This window comes from Aspergillus pseudoviridinutans, assembly GCF_018340605.1.
Source record: "Aspergillus pseudoviridinutans IFM 55266 DNA, scaffold_3, whole genome shotgun sequence".
In the NCBI taxonomy this organism is placed as follows: Eukaryota; Fungi; Ascomycota; class Eurotiomycetes; order Eurotiales; family Aspergillaceae; genus Aspergillus; species Aspergillus pseudoviridinutans.
The window spans coordinates 2745640-2762774 of NW_025091283.1; the positions used below are offsets into that span (position 1 = coordinate 2745640).

Here is a 17135-nt window from a genome sequence, read left to right on the forward strand (position 1 = left end):
TACTCCTTTGTATTAGGTACAACTATCAATTAAAGGCATCTAGTTACTGTTGCTGTGTATATATACTAAGGTAGAGCAGAGCTGGAGCAATTGCGGTGAAATAAGTACCTTGAATGGAACGCCGCAACGGGATATCCGAAGGAACAAACAAGTCAGACAGAAGGAATTGCAGGCGTGATTTGGATGACTGGCGTATGATTGAGGACAAAATTTCCCATTCGTAGATTCCTTTTTCTGGGAAACGGTTTTTTCTAAAAAAAAGTACTTTGTTTATATGTATTTCTGGGCGGTGTCAGGCGGAGATGGTAAAAGCACAGGGCCAGACCCCAACCCCCCTGCAGAGATCTGGACCAAGATCTGCCATGCAGTKGGGTTTTCTACCAGATTTCCAAGCCACTGGCCCATTAGGCATCCCGGCTTCGTCGCCGTGCTGCCCTTTTCTGCTTTCCGCGTGACTCCAACACGGCCCTCGATCCTCGCGAAGTTTCAGCGGCTAGTACTCTGTAGAAGATTCTGTGCAATATCCATCTTCCTGTATTTATTTGTTGCTTATATTTTTATTATTATATTTTTATTCTTTTGTGATCTCACTGGCATTAGCATTTCTAGGGAGTATCTGGACGTGTCCTCTATCTATCTACCCCTTGCCCTCGTGTGCTTGTGAAGGAGAGCAAGTCGTACCCAGATAATGTTGGCCATCAGAAGTAGGAAAGATGTCGTAAGTACCTCCAATAATCGCCAAATCTAAAATAGTCAACATAGTAGTAGTTGCACTAATCCTGTCAAAAACTCAATTCCAACAATACTGTTAACTCTGTCAACTGAGTAGTAGAAAAAGATTGGTCATGCACATTATGTCGATGTTTATCATCAGAAACTTTTCATTTGATATTTATCACAACCTCTTCTTATCAAGAAAAAGTAAAAACATACTTCGAGTGCTTCAATCCTGAATATCCTGCATGCATGCCACTGCCAGCATCCATTTTATGGCAAGCTAACCGCTGCGGCCTGCATGTACTCGGTTACAGGTACTTACCTCCAGTGAATTATATTCAAATGGGCATCAAAGGTGAGGAGATCACCAAGTTATTTGCCACATCTTAGCTGATCCTGTCGCCACCAAGTCTAAGCACTGTACTCCGTAGCACAAGAGGGATTGAGTGCACAAAGAACCCCGGAGTAGTGTACTGTTTACTTGGGAGAATCCTGTCCAATCTGTGGCATCGTTCGGACTAAGGACTTGGGGGAAGTGGAGTAGTGCCCAGCAGTGGATCTGCTACTCCTTTAAGGTTCGTCTCCAGCTGGAGCTCGGTAAATAACGACCACATCCCAAACTTCCCCGCACGTCCCATGGTCAGGAGCCTCATGCTCTCCTTTTATGGGTTTGTCTGCTTCCACGACCTTCGCTCCGCCAGAATGACCGGGTTGGTCTCAAGACTTTGTGAACTGTTCATATTTTTAGTAATTTTGTGATGCTTCTCAAGCTGTGCCATTTGCTACCTCATTATTGACAGTCATCAGGGACGGCCAATTTAACATATACCTATCAATGTAGTGTGTTTACTGATCCGATTATTTGGGGACTGCCAACTCACGACCAAGGTTACAACATATACAGCTCCTGTATTTGAATCTAATGCAGACGTCTACGCCCAAAAAGGAATCTGGCAAAACATATCGACGTACACAATACAATGTCCGTCCCCGATCGGTCGTATCCTAGTTCCAATGGAAAGTTGGCGCATCAACTGGAAGTTCCTTCACCTTCCTCTGCGAATTCGACCAGAGGAGTACCGCTCTTGCATTGATCCTGTAGAAACATGTCAGTCCACCACTCCGGAAAACGAGAGATCAAAAAGCGGAAGTTCCGGAAGCCCAAGGGAAGGTGTTCTCGAAGCTTGACGTGAGGGTCCGTGCTTCGGTTACAGACTCCAAGACTCCCAAACTCCAACTATCCTGGTCCGACTTGGCGCCAAACCAACGGGCCGAGATCAAGGTCATTAATTATTGAGCGTCACCCCATCGGTCAAGTGACCGATCAAAAAACGGGAACGATGCGCAGGGGGCAACGACAATAAAAACAAAAGCGCAAAAAAAAAGAGACGTGTGACCTACCCCTTTTTGATGTACCACTTTGGAGATAGTTCCCTTCTGAGGGCTGCGAATTACTGTTTCCATCTTCATACTCTCAATTACAACCAGCGGCTGGTCTTTTTCCACAACATCGCCTGCCTTGACCTCCACGCGCAGCACCTTGCAGGGCATCGGGGCCAAGACACTGTTGGTGACATCCTTCATGCCCAATGCTTTCTCCATCCATTTGGCCCGTGGGATCGTTAGGCGGTATTGGGTACCTCGCTGGAACGCAACGACGGAATCCCCGTCTTGTATCACAGTTGTGTCAAGTCGAGTGTGGGGAAAGAAGGATGTCACGACTTTGGATGTGGGATCGCTATGACTCGTCACTTGCTCGAAAAGACGACTGCCAACCTCGACATCGAACACATTGTTGCCAGTCTGCTTCACCCGAATGTTGAATTTTGTGCTATCTTTCCGTCCTGGTGTCAGTTCTGCTAGTGTCATCTCTCGTACTTGATAGCTGGGGCTGAATCCGACCGCGGACCCTTCAAAGTTTGCCTGCTTTCCGGTCGCTGATTCGGAGTTGTGGTGTAGACAAGCCAGCGCCACTTGTGCAAGTACCTCATCCTCAATCGGGTCCTTGGTGAACAATTCATCGCGGTGCTTTTCAATGTAACCTGTCTCCACCTCGCCTTTGATGAAATCTGGGCTTCTGCAAACGGATTTGATGAACTCGATGTTGGTGATAGGGCCTGCGACCTCATATTCTTCCAAGGCGGCTGCTAGTTTGCGGATTGCCTCTTGCCGCGTGGCACCGCGAACAATCAGTTTTGCAATCATTGGGTCGTAGTGAGCTGAGACTTCATCTCCCGCGACGAAGCCTGCGTCAATTCTGACGTCGTCTGACGTTGCAGGAGTGCGAACATGCAGTAGAGTGCCAGAGTCAGGGATGAAACCTTGGTCCGGATTTTCTGCATATATTCTAGCCTCGATAGCGTGTCCGCGGTGAGCCATTTCAGCTTCAACTTGATCCTGAGTCAAGGGCAGAGGGGCGCCCTCCGCGATTTTGATCTGCCAGTGGACGAGGTCCTGACCAGTGACCATCTCTGTAACGGGATGCTCAACTTGCAGCCGAGTATTCATCTCCATAAAGAAGAATTCGCCGGTGTCGTTGTCGAAAATGAACTCCACGGTACCAGCACCCTCGTAGCCTACGGCCAGCGCTGCAGCTCTCGCCTTCGCCCAGATATCTTTTCTGGTTGCGTCCGGTAGATGGGGTGCTGGAGACTCCTCAAGGATCTTCTGATGCCGTCTTTGTATGCTGCAATCTCTCTCGCCCAGAGCGACACAGTTCCCGTACTTGTCTGCAAAGACCTGAACTTCGATGTGACGTGGTGTTGTAATGTACTTCTCAACCAAGACGTGATCGTCTCCGAACGAGTTCATGGCTTCTGATTTCGCAGACTGCAATTGAGCCTGAAATTCGGCTTTAGACCTGGCGATACGCATCCCTTTCCCGCCGCCACCTTTGACTGCTTTAATAAGCACAGGGTATTTGATCTTATCGGCTTCGGCTTCGAGGAAGTTCACATCTTGGTTTGAGCCGTGATAGCCAGGAACGCAAGGCACACCTGCAGCTGTCATGATCTTCTTTGACTGGCTTCAAGGTATTAGCGAGGTTAAAAGATTATGGATCTTCGTGATCGGCGTACCTCTTGTCTCCCATATCCTCGATTGCTTTCCATGGGGGACCGATGAAGACTAGACCAGCTTCTGTGCATTTTCGCGCAAACTCTGAGTTTTCACTCAACTACAGACAATAATGATAAGTGTACAGGATCGTTAATTCGCTGGCAGACACTTACAAAACCGTAACCGGGATGTATCGCTTGGCAGCCTTCTCTCTTAGCAATTTCGATGATGCGGTCACCATCGAGATATGCAGAAACTGAGCCGAGATTAAATGCAAATGGTGAGCTCAACGCATGCTGAGCATGTCTGTCGGGATCCGTGTATAGCGTGGTCACTTTGATGCCGTGTTGAGAAGCCGTGCGACCTACTCGTCTATAATCTGGTCAGTGGAAGCTAATAAAACGCTAAATCCTCGTAATCATACAATGCTATCTCTCCTCTGTTGGCAATAAGAACGGAGTCCAGTTTCCTCTGTGGCACATGAGTACTGGCGGCAGTGGACGCTGCTCTTCGTGACCGTCGAGCAGCTGTCGGGCCCATGCGGGAAGAAATGCGGAGAAGAGACGAGAGAGCCATAGCGACAAATTGCTGCTGCTAAACAGCCCTATGTTGAATTTCTGTGCAGGTTCTTCAAGACTCTCAGCATAGTTCAGATACGAGCGAAAGTAGCTTTGAGGAGCTCTCCGCGAGTCTTAAGAAAAATACGGCCCTGGCTCAGGTTCTACCGAAGCATGACAGTAACATCACCCCCTTGAGCCGACGCAAAGCGAAACTGCGGGGAAACAGATACACGTGACCCTACTCCACTCTGCAAATCCATCTCGGCGAGTTCTGCTCGGCGGAAGTCGAAGGGAGACAGCGATCAGCCCCAAGGCACGACGTCACCGTCGCTTTTTTTTGATCATTTGCGGTCGTTTCTGCTGTACTTGAGATCAATTGGGATATACAGCTTGTTTGCGCTTCCTGATTACAAAGACACTCTTTTTCTTTCGCTCTCGCGAGGCCTATTTGTCGCCACGGAAAATTTCTGCGCTCCTTAGGTCCTTCCAATTTCAGGCGGCCTAGTTACGCTTTTTCGACAACGAAGCTGTGCAATTTATCGCTCTGTGATCTGACTTCGCCAACGTTGTCTCGCCTTTCGAAATGTCAGATGATGAATATCTCGACGAATACGACGATGAAGATGTTTTCTGGATTGAGGAACCAGATCCAACCATTGCTGTTAGTCTTTGCGCTCGCTGCAATTTCTTGTTAATTGGCGGACGTGTCCTCGATTATGCTGACAAGTCGATTAACGATATAGGATGATTTGGCTGAAACCGCTACACACGACGTGTTGTACTTTGATGATCCCTCCCTCGACGTAGAGGACGTTTACAGTGATTGGGACGACTTGTCTGATGATTATTATGATGACGACCCAACCGTTGAAAAGAGGCGACGGATGGTGGATGTAATGAAGAACAAGGAATATACTGGAGGATTCCTTGACGATATTCAACGACAAGGATTGCTGGAGCAGAAGACATTGGTGCACCGGCTACATCGCGGCGGAGCTGTCGCAGAATCACCTGCATTCAAGACGGACAAGGCGTCTTTTCAAGCGGTGGTGTGGAAGAGCTCCGATGACGAGAAAAACAGGGTCACCTTGTATGAGCCGGGTGATGGGGAAAAGGTTGCACTGCTGAAGAACTGGCGGGAGGTGTTTCGAAATTCTCATCCTGCCAACGATCGACTACGTCTGCGCAAACTGGGTCATCTCAAGGTGGACAAGGAACATAACCGCTCACGATTAATCGGCACCATATTGCAAAAAGAAAGTCAAAAGGAAGACAGTTCCGACTGCACCTCTGGCGCCTCGCTGGATAATCTTCGCGAAACTGATGCTGCCTCCGACAATAGCCTGGCATCCACTCCTCCGGAGTCTGGGTCATCCATTCCCATACACAGGATCAGAGAGATGGAATCAATCACCAGTGTGCCCGTCGTTCCCGAGTTGAACGACTTTGCGCGCTCTCTTGAAGACTCGGAAATGGACGATATAACCACGAAACGAGGTGAAGCCGAACCGACCAATGTTGAGGGCAACGGCTCATCGCTCTCCTCCGGGGAGCATCGAAAACGGAAGGCGTCAGACCTTGCCGAGGAGCATCAGGATACCAGCATCGATGCTCCCAAGAGGTTAAGGTCAGAAAGAAATGTATTGAATACAGCTGACAAAAAAGGAATCGCCGCGACTGCATCGTCGGGCCCGGTCAGAAGGTCAACCAGGCAGAAGACGAATCAGAAATAAACCGGTACATGAACCGACATGGCCCAACTTGGCCTATACAGTATATTTAGATAATGCAAGAATTAGATGCCAAATGATATCGGAACTCTTCTATACACTCATCTTTCATACAGTCCTTTCTCTATGCATATTCCTTGTTAAAAGCGCGCCCAATCACCATCCGTCTGATCTCACTAGTACCAGCGCCTATTTCATAGAGCTTCGCATCCCGGAGCAGCCGCCCAGCAGGGATCTCATTGATGTACCCATTGCCACCCATAAGTTGGATAGCATCCAAGGCACACTCGGTGGCCCTCTCAGCGGCGTACAAGATGGCGCCCGCGCAGTCCTGCGTGCGGATTGAAACCTCGCCGGTAGCTGCGGAGTTATCGATATGTCGTGCCGTAGCATAGGTATAAGAGCGCGATGCCGCGAGCTTGGTATACATATCTGCCAGCTTTCCTTGAATAAGCTGGTTGTGCGCAATGGGGGTTCCGAATTGTTTGCGAGTATGGGTATATGGGAGCACGAGGTCGAGGGCTGCTTGCATAATTCTATTGGATCCCAATTAGCGTCATCTTCTTCAGAAAATGGAATGTTTCACTACGAGGGAAGCCTACCCAAGTGGACCAGCGCTCAGCACAAGCCGTTCGAGATCAAGACCTTCCATCAGAACTCGAACGCCTTTGTTCAACTCCCCCAGGAGGTTCTCCTTGGGGACGAAGACATCTTCGAAAACAAGTTCTCCGGTATTTGACCCACGCATACCGAGCTTGTCAAGCTTGCGTGCGCAGGAAAAGCCCTTGAATGTCTTTTCTACGACGAATGCGGAGATGCCCTTGGAGCCCTTTTCCGGCTCTGTCTTGGCATAGACGACAATGTAGTCTGCGTCGGGACCCTAAGTCGTAATCAGAGTCAGTGTCGGTACTCACAAGAGCTGCTGTAGGATTGATTATAACTCACGTTCGTAATCCACATCTTGGTGCCATTCAGCACCCAACCACCGTCGACTGCTTTAGCGGTCGTCTTCATACTGACAACATCAGAGCCTGCGGAGTGCTCTGACATGGCCAATGCTCCGATCTTCTCACCGGACAGGAGCCCAGGGAGGAACCGGGCCTTCTGGTCTTCAGTACCGTTCAAGGACAGTTGGTTTACGCAAAGCTGCGAATGTGCTGCGTAGGACAAAGCGATACTCCCTGCAGGTCAAACAAGTCAACCTCGAGTTCGAAAGCAAGCCTTGAAAAGCCGCAAACAGGGCCAAATACCTGAAGCTCTGCTGAGTTCTTCCATCACCACACAATGCGCTTGATAGCCCATTCCAAGTCCACCATAGTCCTCGTTGGCAGTGACACCAAGAAACCTAGTGAAACACATTTAGTTCTTGTATCGTACGAAGATGTCTTGAAAGCACTAACCCGGCGTCTCCAAGCTTCTTCCACATCTCTGCCGGGAACTCATTCTGTGAATCTGTCCGAGCGGCGACCTCCTCGGGTATTTCGCGCCCTTGAATACGTATCAGTATCGGAGAAGGGCAGATGCGACGTGATGAATTGGGTGATGAAAGGCTTATCACATACGTGTGAACTCCTGTACTCGCTCTCTCAGCTCCAGCAGTTCGTCCTCTGTGGGCGGTACGAATCCCTTGGGATGTTTGGTTGCCAACGACCTTGATGCGGGGGTGTAGATGAGCGGCGTCCTCATCCTGCAAAGGGTCCTGGACGAGGTCCGAAATAGGGACGCTACGGAAGCCATGGTGGGTGAGAATAAACACTCTTCCAATGGAGATTTGAGAATTCTCAGGTAACGAAAAAGAATGATGAATATCAGCAAAAGAATGAAAGCCGAGGATGGTTGCATTTACATAGCGATGCGAGGCGGAGAGAAGAGCGGGCCTGAGGGCAGCGGCGGGTAAACGCGGCAATCGTCGCTGCTTTTTCTCCGCAGCCGTTAAGCTGGAGTCTGGGGACTCCATCGTCATGCCCTTCTTTTTTCTTCCCCATCAACAACCCGCAGCCTTTCCTCCCTCAAAGTCTTTTTCCACTTTCTTGAGGACACTGTCCTGTCTTCTGAGACCACTCTTGGAATTTCAGTCAAGGCCATGCCATAAATACCCCCGGTCACCTGCTGAACATCAACATTTCCTTTGCTCCACACTCATCCCCGCAATGCGTGCCCCATCTCCGCTCCTCCGGGGCTTGTGCTCCAGACCAACCACCCTTCCGTATCCTCGACGACTCGCGGCACAAAGAAACCTGGTTTTAACATACTCTCGCATCTCGTCACGATCTGTGGCCAGCTATACACATGCGCATCATGCCAGCGCCATTTCCGTGCTCCCCACTGCGGTGGACACCACCTCCACGGAATTCCAGGAGAACGCGCAACAGATGAGAGAGTTGGTGGACCGAATGGCCAGTCTACACAAGACCATTGCACAGGGAGGGCCGCAAAAAGCTAAGGAGAAGCATGTCGCTCGAGGAAAGATGCTTCCTCGCGATCGTGTCACCGCGCTCATTGATCCAGGGACCTCCTTCCTAGAGCTTTCACCCCTAGCCGGCCATGGCGTCTATCCCGGGGAAGACGTTCCCGCTGGAGGCATTATTACAGGCATTGGCCAAGTGGAGGGCGTTACCTGTATGATCGTGGCTAATGACAGCACTGTCAAGGGAGGAACATATTACCCCATTACCGTGAAGAAGCACCTCCGCGCGCAAGCAATTGCCCAGGAGAACAAGCTTCCATGCCTCTACCTTGTCGATTCCGGCGGTGCCAATCTTCCCCACCAGGCAGACGTCTTCCCCGACAAGGAGCATTTCGGACGGATCTTCTTCAACCAGGCCAGAATGAGTTCTCTCGGGATCCCTCAGATTTCTGTGGTTATGGGACCCTGCACGGCTGGAGGCGCCTATGTCCCAGCCATGAGCGATGAGACTATCATAGTCGAGAACCAGGGAACTATCTTCCTGGCTGGTCCTCCTCTGGTCAAGGCAGCGACGGGTGAAGTCGTCTCCGCGGAAGATCTGGGTGGTGGCCAGCTACATAGCACCATCTCTGGTGTCACGGATTACTTGGCCGTGGACGATGCCCATGCCATTGTCCTCGCCCGGAGATCTGTCGCCAATCTCAACTACCCTAAAACAAGCGTACCTCAGGTCGCCGCAGATACCATCAAGGAGCCGCTCTATGACCCGGCCGAGCTCGACGGCATCGTCGGAACCAACCTCCGCCGGCAGATACCAGCCCACGAAGTCATTGCGCGTATTGTCGATGGCAGCGAGTTTGCAGAGTTCAAACGTGACTACGGAACCACCCTTGTGACTGGATTTGCTCGTATCTACGGCCACCAAGTTGGTATCGTCGCGAACAACGGCATTCTATTTTCCGAGTCTTCCCTGAAAGGAGCGCACTTCATTGAACTGTGCGCTCAGCGCAAGATCCCCTTGCTGTTCCTTCAGAACATCTCCGGCTTCATGGTCGGAGCAGATGCAGAGAAGGGCGGGATCGCTAAGAACGGCGCCAAACTGGTGACTGCAGTGGCTTGCGCGGACGTTCCCAAATTTACGGTTGTGTTCGGCTCCAGCGCCGGAGCAGGAAATTACGGGATGTGGTAAGCGCCCTCATTATGCTGTATTTACCTCGAAAGACGCAGTGCATTATGCTAACCCTTGCTCCGTCTCTATAGCGGCCGCGCATACTCTCCGCGACTGATGTTCATGTGGCCCAACGCGAAGATAGGTGTCATGGGGTCCGAACAATTATCTGCTGTCATGGAGGCAGTCGGTAGAACCGCCGATCCGGAACTGAAAGCACGGATCGACCGTGAGTCGGAAGCGATCTTTTCTTCCGCTCGTCTCTGGGACGATGGTGTCATTCCGCCAGCACAGACGAGACATGTTTTGGGCCTGAGCCTTGCGGCTGCTATTGGTGGCAGAGTAGACAAGGATGTGCAGACTCGTTTTGGTGTTTTCAGAATGTAAACCTATAGCGTAATTCAGCGGTCATTACTCATGAAATTCGCTTTGTATACATTTCATATAGATTGGACTCGTATGAGACCCGTAGACACACCGGCTGCCGGCTTTCCATGAACTAGCATGACAACAGCTTGGAACCGTATTCCAGTCAGTAACGAGCAGGAAGCGAACTGTGACGGAGGGGTCAAGACGGCAAATTCCTCGATTCTTCTAGAAAATATGTGGTATACAAGAATAATAGGAATGTGATACCAAGCTGATGCAATGAAGTCAGCCCGATTCTCCTGGAATCGGTTCAGACTGAGCCTCTCAGGAGACCAGGGTAGACAAGAACATGAGGAACGTTGATACCAATTGCAACGACAACACGGGGGGGAAATCGAAGAAGGGATAAAAGAAAATCATCAGGAGATCACTCGACAACTTTTCCAGCCTTTAAAAGTCAGGTGGCAACTTGTAATAATGGAAATAACGCGTTATAATTGAGCATCGTTCTACCGTTGGGAAGAGCACGTAAATGGCGTATAGTGTAGCATGATATGGGGCACCTCGGGAGGATATTGTAAACAATTGATGGGGTATGTTTTAGTGTGAAGGATGTCTGTCGAAGCTCAAGATGTACGAGCAGTGATACACTGAACCGGTGGACAGGAATGAACAGCAAAGCAGACGTTTGGGGAGTTTCTTGCTGCAATCGTAGCGTTGGCGCTGTTGTCGATTTGGGATTTATAAGATAACGCAGGGGCCCTTTCGTCGTTTCTTTTCTTTCTTCTTATCGTAACGACCGGCGCCGTCTCGCTTTCTCGCTGAATTGTCGGAGCCACTGGACGAGTTTCCCTGCATGTCTTTTCTGATTATTTGCCGGCAGAGATCAATAAAAACCTCGTTGACGTTCGCTCTCCTACGCGCTGAAGTTTCATAGTAGGGAGCATTACCCCAGCTCTGGGAAAGTGCGAATGCTCGCGCTCGCGGAACAGCGCGGTCTTCCTCCAGATCGGATTTATTGCCCACAATGACAATAGGGACTTTTTCATCATCCTTTATCCGGATAATCTGCTCTCTCAGTTCGGACAACTCGTTCAAGGATGACATGCTGGTGATAGAGAATACGAGCAGAAAGCCTTGGCCTTGCTTCATGTAAAGCTCCCTGGAGGGTGAAAGAAATAGGGTTAGCACTATGGTGAGTTGAAGCTGGCGTCTACATGATAAACATGTTTGGCTGGAAAAGCGCAGGAACCATCGTCAAAGGAATGAATAAGATAAATTACCTCATAGCGGCTGCAGAATCACGTTAGCGAAGAGGTCACAATATCAAACAGCGGGTGGACTTACTGAACTGCTCGGTCCCTGCCGTATCGAGTCTTTTAAACAATCCAAGCGTCAGTACTCTCAAGCTAACAGCGGTGGCAATTCTCCCGGGCATCAAGATCCTGCGAAAACATACATTTCCAGAATACATTGCCGGCCCTAAAAAGTCAGCATTAAAAGTCCAGCGCAAATGTCGAAAAGCGACTTACATCGACCTCAATCTGCTTTCGATAGGAGTCTTCAATCGTGGGGTCATAGCTTTCGATCCACACATTCTGAACGAATTKAGCTGTAGAATATCAGACGGTGTACCTCATTGATGGCGATCCTTGAATCGGCAACGCAGTTCTCACAGCGAGCAAGAAGGGGGAACAAGGGTGGAATCAGCAAGAGAAAAGTACGTACCAGTAAGACAGCTTTTCCCCACACCTCCTACAGCGCAGACAATCGACAATCAGTTAGCCGCAAGGTGCCTTTTGGGCGTCTTCCGACAGAAGAAGTATTCCTACCTGCGCCTAGAACCACAATGTGATATTCCCGTCTAGCAATTGACACATGGTAATATCAGTAACCCGTTACGCAGTCTTCCTCAGATGAGGATATCTCTGAAAGGAGGACTCACTGGGGCCGCATCGAGACTGTACGGACGCTTTCGATAGACAGTCGCGCTTGTAGACTTCGCGGAGGGTCGTCAGTGCATAGCTCTAACGTTAAAGGAACGCAATTGGAGGTGTGCCTTATCTACCTGTCAACGCTGTCGCCGATGTGCTTCACAGAACGGTGTAACCAAGTTCGATCGAATTTCGGAGTGCGTTCGGTAGGGTATGTCAAAGGCTCGCTGCTGGTATCCTCCTTTAGATCGTAGCCGGTCGGGTGATGGTCTGATTTCCAGGCTCCCACTGGAAGAGCAAGGGAGAAGAGACGCGATCCGTTACATCAGTTTCCAATGCCAATTGCTAACCAATTCCTCCGACCCAGGATTATATCGAGCCCTTTAATCAAATCACACCCAGAGAGTTCGCCGGTTCGATAGTGAGGGACGGTGGTGATTAGGGAACGATGCGCTCGAAAAAGGAAAGAAAAGGTTAGGGAAAAAAAAGTTGATGTCAACAGATTGGTTCCAACGTCCGGAGGCTAGGCCGGGCTAGTCTGGTCACTCCTGGTACGACCGAAGAACGGGTGTGGGGAGAGGGGAAGAGCGATTAGAAGCGGTTCCGTTTCGGAGGGAGGCTTGAGATCAAACTGGTTACTGGACACGCTGCAGAATGGTCAACATGGCACGCAATGCAATTGCACGTAAGGGAGGTCACTGACCCTTCCTCAGTTTTCTGGTTTGAACTCAGAATCCGAACGTGACGACTAGGCGGCGGTGAGAATGTGCGATGGCTGTGCGGACACCACGGGCGATCCAATATCCGCGATTAAACTCTAAACCTCAGGGTAAAAAGCGAACCGCCGTGGAATTCTCTTGGAATTCCGCGAGAAGTCGATCGGCACCCCCTGTCTTAATGGCATTATTTGGGTCAGCGTTGCAACGAAAGGTTAAACGGTGATGGAGTTGTGGTTACTGGTGTCTCCAAAGGACCTATCAAACAGGCGATGGCGGTGTTGGCGTATGTAATGATGTATTGCTGAAACCACCAGTGAGTGCGGCTTTTTCTTTCCCCATGTTCTTCCTGGATCTGGGGAATTCTAATACAGGAGGAGAAGAATAACCGGGGTGTCGGTCCTGAGTCCCAGCCATCGACGCTCAAGATACATTTTCACAGTCTGATCAAAGACGGATGTAATTGCACGCTTGGCTTGAACGCTGCCATGAACGTCTCAGATCCACCGGGAAGGGAAAGAGATGGCGGCAAGTCAAACATGACAATGCCATAATGATCATTACTAGGGGAAACTCATCCGTCATGTTCAAATTGATGTTGACAGGCAACCCCTCTGATACACCGGGTGGAGGGAAGATGAGGGAAACGACGGGAGTGTAGAGATGAAGGCCTAAGCTGGCTACTTACAGTCCGAAGAGAAGCCCAATATTCGGCTGAAATAGGAAAGAAGTCACTCAATGAGATAATCGATAGAGATTAAGAGGACTATTTGTGGCGTCCAGGATGACAGAAGGTGTCTGCTGAGGTTTCTAATCGGGCACCAAAATCAGGTTTTGTGGGAACGGCAGATGCAGTAGATCCAGTACGTTCGAACATACTCTCCAAGATTGTCCGTAGGCGTCTTCGGGGAATTACTTGAGTTATAATGATGCCAGGGGGATTGAGAGTCATAGAATGAGAATTTCTACTTGGCGCTTCAAAGTCTTAGATTCTACATGATGGGACCAGGGTTGCAGACAACCTCCCACCGTTCAATGAAGACGCCAGGAAAGTCCTTGAAACATACACATATTTTTGACAGAACTTACCTGTCAACTCTTTTCTGACATCGGCTAAGTAGTTTGTCTGCCGTCGCGGTTGTAGGAACCTCTCGGCTGGGTCTAGAGCTGCAGATGATTGACGTAGATGATGTTGACAAACATGACAACTCAGTCTGCCAGGAACACGTACCTAAGGTAGGATTACGCCAGACGTCATTACATCCTGAAGTGATACTGTACATTGGAAAGCCATACTAACACCCGCGCACTGCATTCCTGGAAGAATCATCCGGAAAGAGGGGCATGGTGATGGAGCGTAAATCTGTCCCTCTATCATATGACTTACGCTTGACAGGTCGAATCATGACTGGGACAGATCTCGATGATAGCAGTATATGTGGATACATCGGAGATATTCTCGTTATCTGTACAGATGCAACGTAGTATGGGGGTGCCTGGCATTCAGTCTGCGTCTGTCCATCAAACACAGACAGGACGCTCTGCCAATCATTGTGTCACACATAGGTAGTCCGCGCACATCGTCAGACGTCCTTCCGATTTTCCAGGCGGATACGTTTGCATTATGTGTTCTGCTAGCCGCTATAGCCTCGACACAATGATACATGGTCTAGCTTATTGCTTGCCTAAGTCGGATGTCATGGTACCATGGATGAGAAAGTACCACCGAAGCCAACACCATTGGGAAAGTCAGGCAACGCAACGTACTTCGTAAGCGCTATTTGGAGCTGAGTCTAGCTATGGACAGATCTATCGTCTATAGCTGAACGGAAAGTTGGAGCAAGCTCTGACGTAATTGTCCAACGGATATCAAGCAACCAAAAATCGCTGAATTCATAGTATCACCGTACATCCACAGCAGAATAGACGGGAAGACATGACCGCTATAAAGAATAAAAGGCACGGCAGCAACAGTTTCCGTTGAAGCTGTAGGTTATATCAAGCCGTTTGTCTGTGTGACTGCTCTGTGCCCTTTCTTTCCGCTATATCCTCCGGAGCCGTACCGCTCAAGAGCCTCAAAAACGTGTCCAAACACCTGTTGGTCCACGTCTCTTGCCCAGAGGAAATCCAAATGCTCATAACTTGGAATCGACTTGGCCACGGTCCCTCGTGGGAGCTCTCGCAACATCGCCCCGATATCAATCAGACTGTCACTTCCACCGTATAGAAGAACAACCGGGGTCTTGATGTTCCTGGTGGGGTACTTGACCGGTTTGTAAAATCGTTGACTTGCCACAACGCTGAATGGAGCATGGACTTCATCATCGTACATTTGAAAGGTCCTATGCCGCATGATTTGAAACCAATGCACCACCGACTTTGTGCTAGTGAATGAATAGAGATGCAGGTAACTTGCCAGTTTCTGATAGCGGCTGATGTTCTTGCCCTCCCATCCGAAAAGGGTTGAAAGCGATGCGTCGATTATGCGAACGAAGATTGGAGGGTAGAGGATTGTCTGCCACATAGGGGTGGAACTGAGGATGCTGCGTCTACCAAAGAGGAGAAATAGAAAGTGGGGTGAAGCCTTCATCAACGAGTCCACGATACGATTCCGCAGTCCTGAGGGCGCCATTGCAGGTGCAAGGGCTACAAAGACGTCTATCTGCTGGTTGAGCAACGGATGAATCGATAGAGACGCAAAGGCCTGCGCTGTTCCTTGCGAGAACCCGATATACGACAAGGAAGCCTGTCCGGTCACATTCAGAATGTAGTTAATGCTGTCGGGGATATCGTAGAACGCAAACTCGTCCATCGAAAAGCCCCAGAACTTAGTGGACAGGGGAGAGTGATGGATAGACTTCTTGGAATATTTATTGCCGCGATTGTTCCCAAGCCAGACATCGTATCCTCTCTCCACAAGCTGAAAAGGGAGACATCGTTGAGCATCCGTCAAACACACCCAGACTTCGCTGCACATCAAAAGACCGTGATGGAGGTAGACAACCTTTTTCTCGAGGGTTCCCTCTCCCCGGTTGACGAGGCGACCTTCCTCGCCTCTGCGATAGGCCAGACGGTGTAGACCTATCAGAAAGCCATCTTTCGTCTGCACGATGTGCTCCTCCGCCTCATATCCGAAAATGGCACAAATGTCTGCAAAGTTGGAGGCCTGCGCGACCTGGGCAGCGATCTGCTCCTCATCGCCGCGCTTGTATAGCCTCTCTGCCGGGATCAGGAAGTTGAATATGGCCTTGGAACGATCGTAACAGAACTCGATCACAGGCTCCGCTGGTCTAGATTAGCCCCTTATCCTCGACGTGCCTTGAATTGCAATTGGAGGCTGTGAAAACTGGGACCCGAGGCGCCCCCTTAGTATACTCACGCAGCAAGAATGTTATAAAATGTATGACCCATTCCAGCAGCACTAGAATCAAGGACGCAAAAAGCGCAAGGTATTCGAACCAAAACAGTCGTCCGATCACTGGCACGGCCATGGTGATGTTATGTTGACCACTTGCTCTGGCGGATGTGGTTCAATGAAGGGGTTTGAAAATAACACTCGCAGTCATCGGCGCCGACTAACATGATGCGCTGGATCAAGGATTAAACGAGAATGCTTCATGGTCAACGGTTCGTCTGTACGCAAGACCTCGACGTCATGCGGCATCGCGCCGTCCATTTTCATGTGATGCTTACTTAATCCCGGGACGAGCAGAAGCCAAATACGGCTAGCCCGGATTTCCGCCGCCAAGGAGATTCCGACGATCTGATACCAGACAGTTTGACTGTGGTTTGTCAGGACAGTCCATCGACGCGCCTCCTGCACAGCTGCACAATGCCGAGCTCATGCAGAGAATTAAGTGAGTAATTCTCATTTACTTATAACCATTGGGGTGTTTTCCACGGGCCACGTCCCACGTCCCACGTCCCACGTCCCTTCCGTGACTCCTCCAACAATGTGACATATCTAGATGCTAATGAGTTTGGCGACTTTTCTCAGGAGACGCGCTGGCGCAATGCCTACAGGAGTCGGATTGTATCATGGTCCAGCGGCATACCCCGCGTGAATGCTTGAGCACCCCTCTCGTCGATGAACTGCCCATGAAATGCCAACAGCTGCGGAAAGGATTCAGCGAGTGCAAGTGAGTGGAACGGACATACGTGCTTTAATTACAGTGGATAGCGCTGACAATGGGCACGATCTAGGCGCGGGTTGATTGATATGCGAAAGCGATTCCGTGGAAATCAGCCCATTTCAGTTTCCAGGGAGCTCGAAGGAGGCAAATCCCCGTCCCACCAGCAACTATACGCCGGCAAGCCCGCCTTCGAAACCGTCAAGGAGATTAGTGGAAATGAAGTGCAGATGGACCCTGAGAAGACTAGGGGACTATAAGTTTTGAAGCTCGCGACTCACTAGGCTGGCCAGATGCCTACATCCGCTGTCCTGAATTATAGCATCTTTTTTGCTCTCATCTCCTGG

The 17135-nt window shown here is 50.0% G+C and overlaps 7 protein-coding genes across 7 annotated transcripts; 3 read left to right on the forward strand and 4 right to left on the reverse strand.

Moving 5' to 3' along the window:
• Positions 1-1747: 1747 nt before the first annotated feature.
• Positions 1748-4350, reverse strand: Asppvi_004676 (acetyl/propionyl/methylcrotonyl-CoA carboxylase subunit alpha; the record flags this gene model as incomplete). The annotated part of the gene is made up of 5 exons (XM_043300624.1): positions 1748-1813; positions 2119-3742; positions 3795-3892; positions 3948-4146; positions 4199-4350. 5 exons carry the CDS (start codon positions 4348-4350, stop codon positions 1748-1750), a joined length of 2139 nt encoding a protein of 712 aa, XP_043156559.1.
• A 567-nt stretch (positions 4351-4917) lies between these two features.
• Positions 4918-6067, forward strand: Asppvi_004677 (uncharacterized protein; the record flags this gene model as incomplete). Its single annotated transcript, XM_043300625.1, has 2 exons — positions 4918-4995; positions 5078-6067. 2 exons carry the CDS (start codon positions 4918-4920, stop codon positions 6065-6067), a joined length of 1068 nt encoding a protein of 355 aa, XP_043156560.1.
• A 121-nt stretch (positions 6068-6188) lies between these two features.
• On the reverse strand, positions 6189-7906 carry Asppvi_004678 (isovaleryl-CoA dehydrogenase; the record flags this gene model as incomplete). Its single annotated transcript, XM_043300626.1, has 6 exons — positions 6189-6600; positions 6667-6944; positions 7010-7245; positions 7315-7409; positions 7465-7552; positions 7627-7906. The coding sequence occupies 6 exons, from the start codon at positions 7904-7906 to the stop codon at positions 6189-6191; spliced, it is 1389 nt and encodes a 462-aa protein (XP_043156561.1).
• Positions 7907-8214: 308 nt separating this feature from the next.
• On the forward strand, positions 8215-10026 carry Asppvi_004679 (putative 3-methylcrotonyl-CoA carboxylase, beta subunit (MccB); the record flags this gene model as incomplete). Its single annotated transcript, XM_043300627.1, has 2 exons — positions 8215-9656; positions 9732-10026. 2 exons carry the CDS (start codon positions 8215-8217, stop codon positions 10024-10026), a joined length of 1737 nt encoding a protein of 578 aa, XP_043156562.1.
• Positions 10027-10749: 723 nt separating this feature from the next.
• Asppvi_004680 (putative RAS small monomeric GTPase (Rsr1)) lies at positions 10750-11964 on the reverse strand (the record flags this gene model as incomplete). The annotated part of the gene is made up of 8 exons (XM_043300628.1): positions 10750-11170; positions 11292-11301; positions 11356-11384; positions 11468-11490; positions 11541-11620; positions 11737-11763; positions 11841-11872; positions 11954-11964. 8 exons carry the CDS (start codon positions 11962-11964, stop codon positions 10750-10752), a joined length of 633 nt encoding a protein of 210 aa, XP_043156563.1.
• A 2687-nt stretch (positions 11965-14651) lies between these two features.
• Positions 14652-16149, reverse strand: Asppvi_004681 (sterol esterase; the record flags this gene model as incomplete). The annotated part of the gene is made up of 2 exons (XM_043300629.1): positions 14652-15943; positions 16038-16149. The coding sequence occupies 2 exons, from the start codon at positions 16147-16149 to the stop codon at positions 14652-14654; spliced, it is 1404 nt and encodes a 467-aa protein (XP_043156564.1).
• Positions 16150-16696: 547 nt separating this feature from the next.
• Positions 16697-17048, forward strand: Asppvi_004682 (PET191 family protein; the record flags this gene model as incomplete). Its single annotated transcript, XM_043300630.1, has 2 exons — positions 16697-16797; positions 16862-17048. 2 exons carry the CDS (start codon positions 16697-16699, stop codon positions 17046-17048), a joined length of 288 nt encoding a protein of 95 aa, XP_043156565.1.
• Between the last annotated feature and the right edge of the window lie 87 nt (positions 17049-17135).